Source organism: Taurulus bubalis (assembly GCF_910589615.1).
Source record: "Taurulus bubalis genome assembly, chromosome: 14".
NCBI lineage: Eukaryota > Metazoa > Chordata > Actinopteri > Perciformes > Cottidae > Taurulus > Taurulus bubalis.
This window is the reverse complement of record NC_136602.1, coordinates 3,209,411-3,227,004: the sequence shown is the minus strand read 5'-3', so window position 1 is coordinate 3,227,004 and position 17,594 is coordinate 3,209,411. Positions and strand designations below refer to the sequence as shown.

Sequence of the window (17,594 nt, the reverse complement as noted above, 5' to 3'; positions counted from 1 at the left end):
GGTTTATTTACATCCAGTAATGTGGAGGTGAAGCAAACTGGAAGAATCATTTCTCACAATACCCTTTAACTGTGTTACTTTTCAGTGGATTTACAGTTACAGTTAATAAAACAGCCTAAAAGCTGACCATAACTTTGTGGCGCCTTTTTTATAAACGTATTTAATATAGCTATAGTACTGAAAGTAGAATACAAATCGTGTGGTTTCCACAGCGCGTGTTGCAGGCAGCGTTGAAGGTTTGACAGAGAACTGACAGCTGAGTCGGAAGCTGCGTCAACAATGTGGTGCATTCAGGGGTCACAAGAAAATGGGGCATACGGCTTCTACCAGGAACTTTGCTCAGGGTGTGGTTAATAATGCTGTTAATTTTGTTTATTTAATAAAAAACCTATCTCTCTGTATGTATATTTGTCAGATATGCAGTTTGACAGAAAATCATCCCTTACTTAAAGTTTATTTATAATTTCCCCACAATAACAAACAAACAAACAAACATAAGACAGTTATTACTAAAAGCTTCACCCGATGAACCATGTAGCAGCAGCTTAATATGATGTTGTTCTCACTAATGAGAACTACTAATAAGAACTACTAATAAGAATTACTTACAGTAATATTACGGTATTGTTATTGTAGTATTTTCACCATCATTCTAATTTGAATATTACTAAAAGGAAGTGTAGTCGCAAATTCCTTCAGTTTATTACTGGGAAATGCAGTATTTAAGTATATTTAACTTTTTACTCCACTACATTTATATTATATCTTTAGATGCTCATTACTTTGCAGATCTAGAATAGCTTGTTAATACAACATATAAATAAATATGTATTTATACAGGTTAACTCTGCAGTATAGAAACTAATAAGAGTTACCAGCTGCATCACATTAAAGCATCACTTATTATAATAGTAAATAAATACATACATATATGATTCCAATATGGGCCATTTGGCATAATGAGTACTTTTACTTGTTGAGTATTTCTTCCACCACTGACTTTTGGGTAGTTTGTTTCATGTGTATTAGTTCACATTAGTTTAAAAGTATTTATACACAGTATGTATATCAGTATGGGAAGGGGAAATATTACAACAGTATTCAGATGTATCAGAAGTAGTGGAAGAAGTATTCCGACCTTCCACTCAAGGGAAAGTAGAACTACTTTTGTTATTTTTACTTTGGGTATTTTAAGTATAGCTTTAATGAAGAAATATTCCTTTCACTCAAGTGAAAATAGAAATATCACAATTTGATAATACTTACAAGGAAAAAATGTATTAACACTTTTTAATAATAGAGTATCTGATTCCAGCCTCATTTTCAGGCTCCGAGGTTTATTATTAACGAGGGCCCCTGAACGCACCGCTGTGAAAACCAGGACAACTCCTCATCGTCCCTGCGACCGAGGAAAAAAAACAGCACCCAGCAGCAGCAGCAGGGAGACGGTGGGTGGAGTACAGGAAGCTGCTGTCCTCACATACGAACATGGGCACAATCTAACGCCGGCATAAATCACACTCTTTCGTCCCGCTACGAACCCCGAGAAGCTGCAGAGATTTGCGGTGTACATATATATATTTTTCCTCCTCCGGATTGAATTGGAAGATTTAACCCGATAAAGCGAGAAGATGTCGCGGGGAGTGATCCAGCCCAGCCAGCAGAAGCTGGCGGAGAAGCTCACCATCCTCAACGACCGAGGCATCGGGATGTTGACCCGTGTTTACAATATCAAGAAGGTTCGCACACACACACATACAGACACACACGCACGTGATTAAATCCTTTAAATTACATGTATTACTCGACACGCAGTGTGCATACTTGATTAGCTAGCTTTGATCGTTACTATCTATATACTATAAATCGGTTTAACGTGTCCCTGCTGTTTTGTATAATACCCACTGTTATTATGTCCTTTTTTAATAAACAGGTTAATATATATATATGTATATGTGTATATAAATATGCACCTTTATTCTAAATCGATCCCGTTTATCGCCCCGCGAGCTTGTCGCGTTAGCTTGTCGCGTTAGCTTCGCGGCCCCGTTCCGTTTTACGACGTAAAACGAACGATTCAGTTGAGTTTAAACACGCGCGTGGACCGGATAGTGCATTTTAAATCCAGTAAGCGTGAACCGAAACCGTCAAATGCATCTCACCTGAGCCGAAATCGGTAAAAACCCCCGGCCGTTCAGAAAAAAATAAGCTAACGTCGGCTGGTAATGGCGGCGACTAAGCTAGGCTAAACTATGCTAGGCTAAGCTAACGGGCGTCGTCTCTGCTGCAGGCTTAAGCCAACAGGTATTAGTGTTGATAAAAACGAGCCAGTTCTTTATAGCTTTAACGACACAGTGTGTGTGTTTTAGCTAGCTTAATTAATAGTAAGAGAATGAAGCTAACGTACTTAAATGTCGGTTAATCTTTCATTTTATTAGATTCATTATTAAAGTGGCGTCCAAAACACCAGAGTCCAGTATGATGACTTCCAATAATCCAGTCTATTTTATTGAAATATAACATTAACACAATCCTGGAAGGGCAAGCATCTCTTTACATTTGCTCAATGTCTATGCAATCCATTATACACTTCTCAGTTAATTGGATACACTAGTTAATTGATTTCAGCTTAAATATATATAGCTTTTTCTTTTAAGCCCCTCTCAGTGGTATAAACATGACATCTGCTGCTTCAGTATACACCATTACAGTGCAGTAGACACAGTGATACACACACATGAATATATATATATATATATATATATATATATATATATATATATAATAACATGTCTATTAACGTTACAGAGTCTTACATTGTGGTTTGTGTGTGGGAGGATAGTGGGTCTGTTTGTGTGGGACAAGCCTCAGTGTGTATGATGAATAAAAAAAAAAGACGAGAGAGAGAGAGAGGGGGAAAGAGGTCAGTCATATCTTAACAAAGTTAAACTCTCTGGAAGCCCATGTTTCCTATTTATTGCCATTTGAGTTGTGTAGTTATTTTGTAAGTACCAGGAAATTCAGGCGGCAGGCTTTGAGCTATCAGATAATTTGATTCCCAACTAAAATATCAGATAATTAGCAACCAGAAGAACCAACCTAGTATAATGTAAACGTTTTACTTCACATGGTGAACACATCATGCGTTTTTATTCTCTGTGTAAGTTGCACGACAGCATGAGCATTCAGACACAATAATAGAGATTCTGCTGCTGATTACTCTTCTTAGTACGCCCTTCCTTTCCTCCCTCCTTTTTCCTTTTTCTTTTGGTCTGTCCCATCATCTTCATATCTCTCCTGATCTGCCTCCCCATAAGGCTTCTGAATATTTCCACCTTTTTTAAATGCTGTTCATTCGTTCCTTATTTGAACTTTGTGATATGCGAAAACTCTCCAACTATCAGCAACAACTCCATCCCAAAGCTAGAAATGAAGGAACCGAGGACTGTAACCTGTGATGCAATCAGTGGCCCATTCTGCTAACCTTGATAGCAATTTGGATCTTTTTATTCCTAAATTTCGCTGCCGAAGTAGTGCTCACAAAGTGTCTCTAATTTAACAAAAGCGGATCAGCTTAATTACGTTTCTTAATGAAAACACAGGAGACAGACTGGGTTGTCTTGTTTCTACCTTTTGGGAGAAAGTAATTCATGCTCACTAACAAGTAATATTACCATCTAAGATCACAGCAATGTTCTTTTTCATCTTAAAGCATACTAACTAATTACACACCATTGACTGTCTGCAGAAAAGAAAAGCTTTCACCTCAATTAATCTTGGCTGAGTGGCATTCAAGTTGTTTTGTTTGCTGTGCTTATCTTTCAGCCAGTGGCCCTTCTAACATCATATTTTTTCTTGCACACAGCACTTTTTTAATCTTTCTTAATAATCTTAATAAACAACATGAATACCTGTAGATTGTAAAGCAGTTTGGTGTTAAAGCCCTGCAACAGAAACCACCTTCAGTACCTGACGTGAAATAAACAGCCCCCTGACACAGTTTTTAGAAGTTAACTATAATACTTATGTTTGTATTGGTAAATTACCAGTCAGTTATATATAACCCACATTTATTTAATTTTGCTGGACACGTTGCCTTTTCCCCCTCTCTATGTCAAACTAGTTCAGTCGCCACAGATTTCCTGTTAACTTCTTTTTGTTAAACACACATATATATATATATATATATATTTTTTTTTTTTATAAAGATGAAGTGGTTTGTGCGATATCAGGATTTTCTTCTTCTACTGGCTGTGTGGTGCCAACATGTTCTACCTCTTCATACTGCACACTAAACAGCAGCTGCTTTCTTATCAACAAAATCTGTATTTTTATTTGTTCTGAGTTGCCCACAATACAGTGGAAACTGTAGCCCGGTAATAAGCTTACCTACGGTGGCTCAGAGGGGACAGAAGCTGCAGGCAAAGATGAATAATTACCTACTGGGGGAAATAATTACAGGTTGACGTTTAATGAAGGACCCTCCTGATTACGAGAGGCATGTTTACCACACATTTTTCATTTCAACGATATTTTATGAGCTATTAGGGGCAAATTGCCTGAGACTTCCATAAATTTCTCATGAATCACAATGGCTTGTTCCCCTGGGAAAATGCAGTACAAACAGAGTTTAATCAGGCTGTTATTTCTATTTATTCTATTTGATGTGAAGAGACACACGTTGGGTAAACCTGGGTAACAAATGGGCAGTGGCACCATGGAGGGATGCGAGGATGCACCAGGTGCCGAGTCCCTCCTTTTGGGGGAAGTCTCCCGCTTTAGCGTTCGTTGGCTCTGGAGGAAAACCTGCAGCCTCTCGTCCCTTTATGGCGTCACTGCACATCTGTGGTTGACATGGAAGCAGACATCTTAATGTCTGCTGAGGGAATCCCCATTTCTCCTGCAGCGTGACTGTGCATAAATACAGAGGGGCTTCTGTTATGTAATGCATGCTGTTGGTTTAAAGCAGAGCCGGTTAAATACTGACAGTCAACATTGAATATCAGAGAGGGATCAAAAGACTCATCCACATTTTGCCGGGGCTGTCGGAGCTGCGTGATTCTGGTCACTCCAAAGCAACAGAAGGCTAATATTATTATATTTTCTTTAAAAACAACAATTGCATTGCTCTAACCAGCTCATCTGGTGCTGTAGTCCCCCAGCGGGCCTGTAGGGGGCCGTGGCTTTGATACCAAGATTTACTGTAAACTATGCGACCATGTGATGAGAATAGAGATGCACCAATACGTTTATTTTCTCCCTTGATACTGATTTTATACCTAAACATGTAGTAACAATTTTGATATTAATATGTCAGTAACAATATATTTACACAACATTATCAAACAATCTTGATACAGATGCCATTGATTTATTATTATACTTTTTTTTTAAAGAATTGTAAGCAAAGTGCATACTGAGCAGGATATTTTTACAGTTGAGAAATATATTTGCAAATGCTCTGTGGGAGAAAAACTATGCAAAACTGTTTCCAAATGACAAACGGTGCTTCATTGACGAGTAATTCCTATAGTTTCTTGTTACCAATCCGCCGACACACTCGCTGATACAGAATATTATAAATGTGTGTGTGTGTATGTATATATATATATTAGTAAAGATAAAGGACAGGTAAATGAATATACGATCGTAATAAAAACAGCAGCACGACTGCATCTCGCGGGCGCCGCATGCCGGTTACTTTCATTAATTGAAAATGAAATGTAGCGCTAGGTCAAGCTGAACGAGGAATAATGCAACAGCGATCATAATGGAGAGAGAGCTACTTCACGGCGTGTAAACAAACCACGAGTCAGCTGTGCGCTCGAGGTCCGACTGGAGATGTAATCGCTGAAAAAAAAGACGTACGATATATATCCAATCGGCAAGAAAGGCGATTTTAAGGCGATCTCCCTCCAGCCAGCGGCCCCCGTCGTTATGCTTTTGTTGTAAAGTGAGACGTTATCGTAAAGATAAACCCTCACTTCACCTTCGTGCATCAGCTGTTATTCGTCCACTGCAGGCTTTAGAATGAATGAATGTTTAATACCATTTTGGGCCAGTTTTGACAGCCCTGATATATATATATATATATATATATATATATATATATATATATATATATATATATATATATATATATATATATATATATATATATATATATATATTTGGCCTGGTAGATTTATGGGTCTAGCTCTACATAGATTTACATTATTAAATATCTTAACACTTCAGCTGTCAACATCACTTTGGCTCTCGGTCTCCCAGAACCACAACACTTGACCTACTATTCTGCCCCGACGCCAAGTCACATGATGTCACATGATGTCAAATGATGTCACATGATGTCACATCCTGACGAGCCTCTTCTCCACCAGCCGGCTAAACCTAGCTTCAACCAAATCCCAGTGCTTCTGGAATCCAGTACAATTGTGTGTGTGTGTGTGTGTGTGTGTGTGTGTGTGTGTGTGTGTGTGTGTGTGTGTGTGTGTGTGTGTGTGTGTGTGTGTGTGTGTGTGTGTGTGTGTGTGTGTGTGTGTGTGTGTGTGTGTGTGTGTGTGTGTGAGACTACGACACGATCAAACACTCATCACCGGCAATGAGGCGCCCCTGCAGGAACGCTGCATCGTCAGTTACTAAGCAACAGCCATGGAAATGTGGAGCAAATATTGCAGCTGGTGGGGAAAAACCTGCAGGGCCGAACTTTGTCTTCCTTGTCGTTCTGTATTTAGATGGATGGATGTATACTTTATTCATCCCCATGGGGAAAATTTGTTCGTGGCAGCAGCAACAAAACAATATTCAATATATACAACAAAATAGAACAGCAGAGCTTATTACATTAAATAAAATTAAACAATACAGAAAGTGCAAAAATGCAAAGTATATGCAGTGTATTTAAGACAGCCATATTATTTCAGCCCTTCCACCCCCCCACATCCCCACACACACACACGTTTACAAAATGGATGCGTTTATGTTCCATGAGTTGCGTAGGTAGGGATGCTACATCGTGTGTTACTTTGCAAACAGCGTGCGTCAAAACAAGTGTTAACATGATCACATGTCGGCGCAGCATGTGTTTTATTTTTATTTACTTTTTGTATGTGTTGTGTAAAAAACATTTATAATAAAATAAAAAAAAGCCAGAATGGCTATCCTGAACTGAACTCTCAGATATGCAGATAACACCTGTATGAGAGCAGCTGTTTTAAGACATGCATGTGTGTGTGTTTGTGTGCGAGTGTGTAGACCAGTGATCCAGCAGTTTGTCTGGGTGGGCTCTTTGTTTTTGATTTCTTCTCTTCTTCTCTCCGTTCCAATGCTTCCCCCCTCTCCTATGCAGCAAGGACAAGTTTGGAAGGTTTGCAAAGTTTATCACCTTCCACTGATGAAACCCCACCCCTTCACCCTTCCTCAGCTCCCTCCTCCTCCTCCTCCTCCTGCTCCTGGCTACCTGTACTAATCTGTTGGTCCTCTCCGTTGTGCCTCCCTCCTCTTCATGTCTGAATCTGCAATGCTGAGAGTAAAAGCCGGGCTCCATTCACTGTCGTGTTTACCAACCCTCTATGGAAATGAATGTGCATTCACATGCACGTTTGTTTTGTTTTGTTTGGGGAACAGACAGCTAAAAAAACAGATTTGTGAATTCCAGAAATGATTATATTTTCACTGATGAATATGGCATTTAAATAAGTAAATGCTTTTTAGCGACTACAGTGTGACTCAGAGCCCCGTGGACATAACAAATATATATATATCTGTATATGAGTCAGTTCAATATTATCTTTGTTTGTACTGTTGATTAGTTTCCACAAACTAATTGCCACCTGCCTTCTGTCTTTAATGTCCAATTGTGAAGAAAGTCTACTTCATAAATTAATGGATTTGACAGCTGTGGTGGAAGAAGTATTGAGATGTTTTACATAAGTAAAAGTAACAATACCACAGTGTATAATACAGTGTTAATCCTGCACTGAAGTACAACAATATTAGCAATAAAATATACTTTAAGAGCCAAAAGTAAAAGTACTCGTGATGCAGAATTGCCAATTTTAGAATTATTTTATTCTCATTATTGTCGCTTTAATGTTGTCTTCGGTAAAGGTGGTAATAATTTATGTTTACTTTGTATTAATAAGCTAAATCTGCAAAGTATTTAGGTACTTCAGCTGTCAGATAAATGTGAAGTAAAAAAACTACAATATTTGCCTCAAATGTAGAAGTATAAATAAGTACGTCAAAATTGTATTTATTCGATTTTTAAGTATATTGCACTTTGGCAGTCGATTTAGCGCTGACGTTTACATCATGCCAACCAGCCCTCTTTTTATTTATTTTAGAGGCCGGTTTGATCCTATAGAGTTATTTAAAAAGTACTCTGGTGGAGAACAAGCGCATCAATGCAGAGGAATGAGTGCAGATTGCCGTCCGGCGGCTCTCTAGCGGCTCTGCTGCTAATCACGTCAAACCATTCATTCTTCGGAGCTCTTTTCTTTTTGCCGCAGTTAATCCCTCCTCTGGAAACACGAGAGCGCTCCTCTAATGCGAGGAACGACCAGACGAAAACTAATTCATCTCGGCGAGGAGGAAGCGTCTGTGTTTTATTTTTTTGATCGTGGTTTACGGAGACTCTGAAGGATCGCTATAAAGGTGCCATGGGGTGTTTTTTTTGGGAATATCTCATCCAGTAATTAGCGGGCCCGTAATTGGTTTTCGGATGTAGGTTTCTCCGGCCCAGCGCTGTCTGGTCGAGGGTCCCCCGCCGTACATTGCGATGCGGGGACCCTTTCTGAGGAGCTCGGCTGCTAATTGCTGCCCGGAGAGGAGGAAACGATGGCGGAGGCGAGACCGAGGTCTGTTCTGGTATCCAGGCAACAGCTCCCCTCCCTCCTCCCCTGACCACCTCTGACTCTCGGCTTACTCCCATTCCCCGTCCCTCCATTCACCACGACCCTCCTTCCATCCATCCTTCCCACCACCCAAAACCCAGCCAGCCAGCTTATTGCACCACCAGCACTAATGGTGCCAGAGAGAATGATTAATAAATCTTCATGCTTTTGTTCTGTGATGCTACGCAAATGCACAACTACACAACTACACAACTACACAACTACACAGCTACACAGCTACACAGCCACGTCTGTCTTCCTGAAAGCAACCTAATTAATCGTAGATGAGTAAGTAGTCTAGTTGAAGCTAAATCAATTGGTGACACGTCTACAACAACAACAATAATGCAGCTCTATAGTATATGCTAGTGGAGTAGCAACACGGTTTTGCATGTTTTAGCCCATTAATTACAACTCATGTATAACTTATGCCACATTACTGCCAACCCTTACCCAAAGCACAGGTGTTTACATTGAATGTTTGTCAATGTGTTGTTCCCTTTATCTCGTTGTCGGTCATGTCACTGTCACCTGTAATGCAGTTACAGTTTTTTCCTTCTTTTTTTGTGGCTTTCAAGTAAGTGATTGTGGGAATTTCCGACATATAAAAGTCCCACCGACACTAATTAAAACGACGTGGGTAGAATAATGCGATTTTGGTAGTTTCTGGCGACACAAAAGGTGGCTGTTGGTTATCTCGCCCACGAGCCCGGGGGTGTTGCCGGTTTCCTGCGATCATTTGAACGCAACGCCAAGTAAGTAAGTAGATCGACGTTTATTTAGAGTGTAAGCGTCGTAAATCAGCGCAGAGAGCAAACGCTGAACAAATACAAGCGCAGATCATCAGTGCAGACCTGAGGAGGTTTTCAGACTCCATTTTTTTAAAGTTTGCAATGTCTAAAGGAAGTTTCTGTCTAACAGAAGAAAAAAAATACATTTAGAAGTTGGGCTAAAACATGTAAAACACTTGTATAGTCCTTTTTAAACAAGATACCAAATGCTTTGTAATAACCGCACGGTGTCTTTTCACTCTGCAGTTCCCCGGCGTGAGTCAAAGGGTAACTACACTTATAGCGGCCAATGTAGAGACCAGTGTGTTGTGTGAAGCTAGCGGTGTGTTGTCATCAGAAGAATCTCTGTGTTAGCGAATCAACAAGGCGTGTGCTTCCAATTGCATGGATTAAACGGTCTCATCTTGGTTCCTTGTGTCTCATTTTACAAAAGTTAAAATCCACACCTGAGCAGAATTCCTTTGCACGGCGCGAGCTCGCCGTTTGCTGTCGGGATCGGAAATCTGATCAGGTGTGAGCGAAGGAAAACAAGCCGAGACTCGAGGGCCAGTCCGTGTCCGTGATGGGTAGTGAAATCATGTTGGTGTTGTTTTTGTGTGTGTCAAAGCCCCATCCACCCCTCCATGTGTTTTCTGTGTGAAACCCTGCAGTGGTGGGTTTCAGAGTCCGTGCGTTTTTTTTTTTAAAGCGTATTAATTAGCTTCAGCTAACGGACTGAACAGGCTCGGTAGCTAGCATGACGCGTACGTATTGTTTAGTTGTCTTTCGCACTGAGCTTGATAATGTGACCGCTAGAAACTCGTATTAAAAAACGTAACACAATAAAGTAAAGAATCGCGTGACGGACCCGGGTTGTCTCGTTGACCTTCTGTGCTTGTGTGAACTAGCATGTGCTGCTGTTGTGTAGTTTCATTTTGTGCTGGCTGATGCTGGAAATCCAGATCTCCGGTTGTGTTCGTTCATTAGCTGTGTCGTTGTCATAGAAACGTGAAGTTGTAGCCGAGTGTCTTGTGTTTGGTAACTGTTACTTTTTTATTTATTTTCATGTGCTTCCACGTTCCAAACTGAAACCACGAGGAACTGGATCCTCAGAGCGGTCAAAGGCACTGACCTCTTCTAGGATCAGCACTCTGTACATTCACTCTTGTTTATGGCACATGCATGCATGCACCACGTCTTCCTCACCATCCACGACTACACTACCCATAATGCATGAGCGCTGTTGCTTCCTGCCAGAGTCCGTCAGACACTGACCTAGATGAGTGTTGATAAAAAACGTAGGAGGCAGATCTGTAGGTGTAGTGAAATAATAGAAATGATTGCTGCCTAAAATAGGGCTTTTCTCTCTTTCTCTGTCATTTCTCTGTACCTTTTCTTTTCCGTTTTTCTTTTTCTTTCCCCCCCCTATTCTGTTTCATTCAACCCCTTCTTCATTTTACCCGTCCGTCACTCTGCCCGTCATGCAGTGGTACTAACCAGCGGTGGCTCAGAGACACTTCAGTGTGAAGCTGAAACCCCTCTCATTACTTGGGACTCTCTCAGCGGTTCTCATCCTCTCTGTGTGTGGTGTGGAATAACGTCTGGCAAAGCAAATAGAAACGAGGCTAAATTATTGGATGCTTAAATGTATTCTGCCCGACGACAACCCCCCCGTCCCGGGCCGGCAAGTACAACATGCAGGAAAAAGTCTAATTTGGCATTTGAACCCAACACTCGGCCATCTGACGTCTCTCCACAGCTCCTCGGTTGAGAACCGCTGATCAGTTCAGGCTGGTTTATCCAAACATGAAAACCACAGACTTCCAAACTGAATTCAGCAAAAACTTTTGCAATCAAAGTCTGCGAGTGTGTGTTTTGTTTTCATGTTTCGAATGCGCCCTCCGGTCCGGAAACTTGCACCGGACCGGGATAAACCAGTTTTCGCTGTGGGCACTAAATGTTTCCTTTTTAGTGATGACCTCACATCTAACATGCCCGACCACGAGGAAGGAGAATGTTAGATTAATATTTAAAAGAATCATACGTGATGAAATATTTGAGTCTAGGTGTTTTACTAGTGACAGCTGTGTACTCACCGTGGTTCTTGTTTTGTTTCTCCTCTTCTCTTCTCCTCTCCTCTCAGGCATGCGGCGATCCCAAGGCCAAGCCCTCCTATCTGGTGGATAAGAACTTGGAGTCTGCGGTTAAATTCATTGTCAGGAAGTTCCCCGCCGTGGAGACGCGCAATAATAACGTAAGTGCGCCGGCATGTGTGTCGCGGCGTGTCTGTATGTTGAATGTCGAGGCTGACGTCGTTGTTCTTTCTGCGCCTAGAACTTGGAAAACATCACAATATTCTTTATTATTTGATTTGTTTTTTCTTTATTCGCGTACTCATTTAAATGTCGCAAGTAATCACAAACCCACAACGCGAGGTAACGGAAGCCTAAAGTGATACATTTACTTTGTTTTACTCATTCTGGCGAACCGAAATCCTGAATTTATTTTGAATAACCGAGATGATAACTCCGGATAAAAGACTTGTGAAGACGTCTCTTACTTCATCTGGAGCAAGCAACGCTGTAGCCAGCGGTGTAACGGTTAATAGGGTCCCCCCTTCTTGGTACACTGTGTACATAACGCAGTGTGTACATAACACACTGATGGATTCTCAAGCTCATTTTCGACGCCGCGCCTCCTTTTGATCCTCAGCGGTCGAACAGATAAACGTTTGTCGAGAAAATCAAAGAGCAGACGGACCGAGACGCCCTCCATGAATAACTAAGAGTTCATTATCAGGACTGAGCTCTGTTCCTTTTTTACATTTACATTTGTATAACAGATTCACCTCCCAAAAAAATGTTGAACAATCAAGTGACATCACAAAATGACATTTTGCAGATTCTCATTTTTAATTGTCTGGACCTGTTTTGCCGTTAATTCTCATTGTGCGTGCGTGTGTGTGTGTGTACGTGCGTGCGTGTGTGTGTGTGTGTGTGTGTGTGTGTCTGAGTTATTGCTCATCAAACGTTTCTTTCAGCTTTACTTGTTAGCTTAGCTCGTGGCTTCTGAACTCTGTGTTTATGTCAAACTGTCATTTAGCTCATTGTGTGTGTGTGTGTGTGTGTGTGTGTGTGTGTGTGTGTGTGTGTGTGTGTGTGTGTGTGTGTGTTTGTCGAGCTAACTGCTTTATTCAGTATAACTGTGCAAAAATTGTCTCTTACGTTGTTTTCTGCTTTGTTTCTGTGTTTGTTTGTGTTTTGCATGCTAAACTTGGCTTATTCCGGACTTGTGCTTTTTGGTAAGTTTTTGTATCTAAGTTTCTGTAACTTTTGTATTTTAGTTCACGTACTTAAATTATTTTATTTATTTTTGTACCTGTTTTAAAGCTATTTTGGAGTGTGTTTTTTTTGCTTTGCTCTACTCTCCCTCTCTGCTGGCAGCGCTTTTACTTCCTGCCCTTCATCCTCTGAGTGACCGCTAGCTGGTGACCGCTAGCTGGTGACCGCTAGCTGGTGACCGTTAGCTGGTGACTGTTAGCTGGTGACCGCTAGCTGGTGACCGCTAGCTGGTGACCGCTAGCTGGTGACTGTTAGCTGGTGACTGTTAGCTGGTGACTGCTAGCTGGTGACTGCTAGCTGGTGACTGTTAGCTGGTGACCGTTAGCTGGTGACTGTTAGCTGGTGACTGTTCGCTGGTGACTGCTAGCTGGTGACTGCTAGCTGGTGACCGTTAGCTGGTGACCGTTAGCTGGTGACCGTTAGCTGGTGACTGTTAGCTAGTTAGAGCGCTTGATAACCGACTGGCTGTTTAAGTGGCTGCACTAAGGAGTGTTACAGAGCAGATGCACTGATTTATTGTGTCTGTCAGTTACTTATTATTATTATTATTATTATTATTATTATGACAGCAGGAAAACTTCTAACCACCATCCAAATTTCTTAAGATTTAAGCAAATTGATCTCTTGCTTGACTTTGGGTCGAGCCACAACGGTTGTAACTCCTTAGTGCAGCAGCACAGCTCTTCACACTTGTCATTTATTCCACTTTAGTCCCATACTTTATCATTAAAGTTACAGTTCTGACCTGAAACTGTGCTAAATTGACATGCAGTACGCTTTCTGTCATGTAAATAGAAACCGCTTCTCACTCGCTTTTTACACTTGAGTTCATATTCCAGTTTAAAAGATTGACGACAATCTTTTCATGCTGAGGTTATAGTCCAAGGTTTGTCAGAAGGTGGTTTTGTCTTTTGGTTTCCTTTCTCTCTTCTGACTCAATCAGGGATCGTCTGGCTTTCTTTTTTTTTTTTTGCCCTGACAAAAATTTAAATGAAGGAAATGTTCGACCAAAGTGAAATGACTTCACATACAGTTTTAATCTCTTGTATCTAGTTATCTGTGTGTCTCTCTGTTAGAGTTTTTGCTAGCTCCAATATCACTGAATTATTCAGCAACAGCATCTTTAATTTAGTCAAAAATGAAGAGAAACTGTAATTAATTAGAACAAGATTCGATAAACTGTATTGATCCCTGAAGGGAAACTCAGCAATTACATTTAATTTAGAGAGAGAGGTGTGTTTGAATAACTATTGTAAAAATACAGATATTTGACTACATTTATTTTTTTTAAGTGTAACTTAAAAAGAAGAAGCTTCAAGCTGATAAATTGGATGCACCACTTTTATATAGTTGAATATTCAGCTAATACATGTACACAGAACCAAACCAGTCAGTGGGCATCGGCACAGATGAACAAAAATCATATACACAAAAAGGTCCTAAAGAGAGATGCAGTAAACGATAACAGATACTCCGTATATTACTGTATATTACTGTATATTACTGTATATTACTGTATATTACCGTATATTACCGTGGTCAGAGTAAAACTGTGTCTCTGCTGCCGCGTTCACAGCAACAGCTGGCTCAGCTGCAGAAGGAGAAGTCAGAGATCCTGAAGAACCTCGCCCTCTACTACTTCACCTTCGTAGATGTCATGGAATTCAAGGTAAGACACACACACACACACACACACACACACACACGGTTGGAGCATCATATGGTACTTACATTACCTCCTTCCTCTTCAGGACCACGTGTGTGAGCTGCTGAACACCATCGACGCCTGCCAGGTCTTCTTTGACATCGTAAGTGCTAAAAAACAAATGAGACGAAATCACTTTAATATTTAATCCTCGAGGAAGTGAGGAGGGGATCTTGCTTCCGGTCTTTATACCCGTCTGTCCGCGGCTAATCTCACGCACCGCTGGACCCTTCAGCCGGATATTTGTAGTGCACATGTATGACTGTAGAGACCTCTCTGGTTTAACAGTTTCAGTACGTTTATGGTTTTATTGCAGAAGAGAACAACACAACAGAACATGGTTATTTGAAGGTTTCCTCTTCGTATGGGCGACACGTAGCTGGTGCTCATCAAACTGTTGGTCCCAGTGATATTTTATCACCAGATATTGATATTAAGCTTTTGTTTCCCCCCGTCAGACGGTGAACTTTGACCTGACCAAGAACTACCTGGACCTGGTGGTGACGTACACCACCCTGATGACGATACTGTCCCGCATAGAGGAGAGGAAGGCCATCATCGGGCTCTACAACTACGCCCACGAGATGACGCACGGGGCCAGGTGACTGCCAAACAACACACACATAAACAGCACACACACCCCTGAGTACAGACTCACTATCTACACCGTCCGTGTGCTAACTGTGTGTGTGTGTGTGTGTGTTTTAGTGACCGGGAGTACCCCAGGTTGGGCCAGATGATCGTGGATTACGAGAACCCGTTGAAGAAGTTGATGGAGGAGTTTGTTCCCCACGGAAAGGTGTGAGACCTGTGACACTTGGCTCTCTGATTTTTAAAATGTGAACAGTTTTATGGTATGATTTTTAAACGTGGTCAATCGAGTGAAACTCAAGTTATTCCCATCCCGTCTCTCCCTCTCCATCCCGTCTCTCCCTCTCCATCCCGTCTCTCCCTCTCCATCCCGTCTCTCCCTCTCCCTCCCGTCTCACCCTCTCCATCCCGTCTCTCCCTCTCCATCCCGTCTCTCCCGTCTCTCCCTCTCCATCCCGTCTCTCCCTCTCCATCCCGTCTCTCCCTCTCCATCCCGTCTCTCTCTCTCCATCCCGTCTCTCCCTCTCCATCCCGTCTCTCCCTCTCCTCCCGTCTCACCCTCTCCATCCCGTCTCTCCCTCTCCATCTTGTCTCTCCCGTCTCTCCCTCTCCATCCCGTCTCTCCCGTCTCTCCCTCTCCATCCCGTCTCTCCATCTCCATCCCGTCTCTCCATCTCCATCCCGTCTCTCCCTCTCCATCCCGTCTCTCCCGTCTCTCCCTCTCCATCCCGTCTCTCCCTCTCCATCCCGTCTCTCCCTCTCATCCCGTCTCACCCTCTCCATCCCGTCTCTCCCTCTCCATCCCGTCTCTCCCTCTCCATCCCGTCTCTCCCTCTCCATCCCGTCTCTCCCTCTCCATCCCGTCTCTCCCGTCTCTCCCTCTCCATCCCGTCTCTCCCTCTCCATCCCGTCTCTCCCTCTCCATCCCGTCTCTCCCTCTCCATCCCGTCTCTCCCTCTCCATCCCGTCTCTCCCTCTCCATCCCGTCTCTCCCTCTCCATCCCGTCTCTCCCTCTCATCCCTTCTCTCCCTCTCATCCCGTCTCACCCTCTCCTCCCGTCTCTCCCTCTCCATCCCGTCTCTCCCTCTCCATCCCGTCTCTCCCTCTCATCCCGTCTCACCCTCTCCTCCCGTCTCTCCCTCTCCAGTCCCTGTCGGACGCATTGATCAGCCTCCAGATGGTCTATCCCAGGAGGAATCTGTCCGCTGACCAGTGGAGGAACGCCCAGCTGCTCTCGCTCATCTCCGCTCCCTCCACCATGCTCAACCCGGCACAGTCGGACACGGTCAGTATGACGGAGATCCATTGGGGGGATATCTAAAAGTCATGATATAAAGCTTGAGTCTGAGTCGTTTAATTGATCTAAACCGTCCGTCTCGTCTTCAGATGCCATGTGAATACCTGTCGCTGGACGCGATGGAGAAGTGGATCGTTTGTAAGTAAACTGGTGTCCTCTTCCGTCCAGGTGGTTTACTTGGTTCTTCCGGGTTGTCACGCTCCTCTGTTCTCTCCCTCCAGTCGGCTTCATCCTGTGCCACGCGGTCCTGAACAGCGACGCGGCGGCGTTGTCTCTGTGGAAGCTGGCGCTGCAGAGCTCCACCTGCCTCTGTCTGTTCCGGGACGAGGTCTTCCACATCCACAAGGCTGCAGAGGACCTGTTCGTGAACATCAGAGGGTAAGAGCAGCCACACGCATGTACACGGCTGTTTTTTATCATGAATACAAGGGTCATTGTTGGCTTAATCTAGTTTAAATCAATACAACTTTTTACGTGAAAAATATTGTACACATCATTTTACATTCACAAAAGTATGACTTCTGTGTGAAGATACTCAAAGAAGTGACATCACAGTTAGCAAAACTGCCGGTTTAGGTACATGAGAAATATTTATAGTGCAGAAGAAACTATTTTGAACAAAATGAACAAAAACTAAACGCTTGAAATACTTCAAAAACCTTTTTTCAATGAATGTTTTTGTTTGTTTCTACATTTAGAAATATGTATATTAATATATATTAGATTATTATTATTTTTGTAATTGTTTTTTATTATGACACAATTTCAATATTTGTATTAATGGTTTATTTAAAATAAAATAAGATAATCCTTTATTTGTCCCGCAGTGAGGAAATTGCAGGATTACAGCAGCAAGAGACACATAGTAAAATAAAAACAAGTAATATAAATAAACTAAAGAATCAACAATAGCAATATTATATATACAGACGGAATACAACATGTATTTAAAATGTATTTATATTGCACCAGTTGAAGCGGTTAAAGTGACTTCC

The 17,594-nt window shown here is 42.1% G+C and overlaps 1 protein-coding gene across 2 annotated transcripts in view; it reads left to right on the top strand.

The window, feature by feature from the left end:
• Positions 1–1,631: 1,631 nt before the first annotated feature.
• nckap1 (NCK-associated protein 1) overlaps positions 1,632–17,594 on the top strand; it is a gene marked incomplete at its 5' end in the record, with an annotated part of 32,407 nt that continues 16,444 nt past the window's right edge. The window contains 10 exons of one of the 2 annotated variants that reach the window (XM_079229594.1): positions 1,632–1,739; positions 7,349–7,366; positions 11,808–11,918; positions 14,582–14,674; positions 14,757–14,813; positions 15,169–15,311; positions 15,419–15,509; positions 16,450–16,587; positions 16,689–16,737; positions 16,821–16,977. In XM_079229594.1, coding sequence (XP_079085720.1) covers positions 1,632–1,739; positions 7,349–7,366; positions 11,808–11,918; positions 14,582–14,674; positions 14,757–14,813; positions 15,169–15,311; positions 15,419–15,509; positions 16,450–16,587; positions 16,689–16,737; positions 16,821–16,977 — 965 coding nt within the window. The remainder of the gene's footprint in view (positions 1,740–7,348; positions 7,367–11,807; positions 11,919–14,581; positions 14,675–14,756; positions 14,814–15,168; positions 15,312–15,418; positions 15,510–16,449; positions 16,588–16,688; positions 16,738–16,820; positions 16,978–17,594) is intronic. The other variant, XM_079229593.1, reaches the window with a different exon arrangement.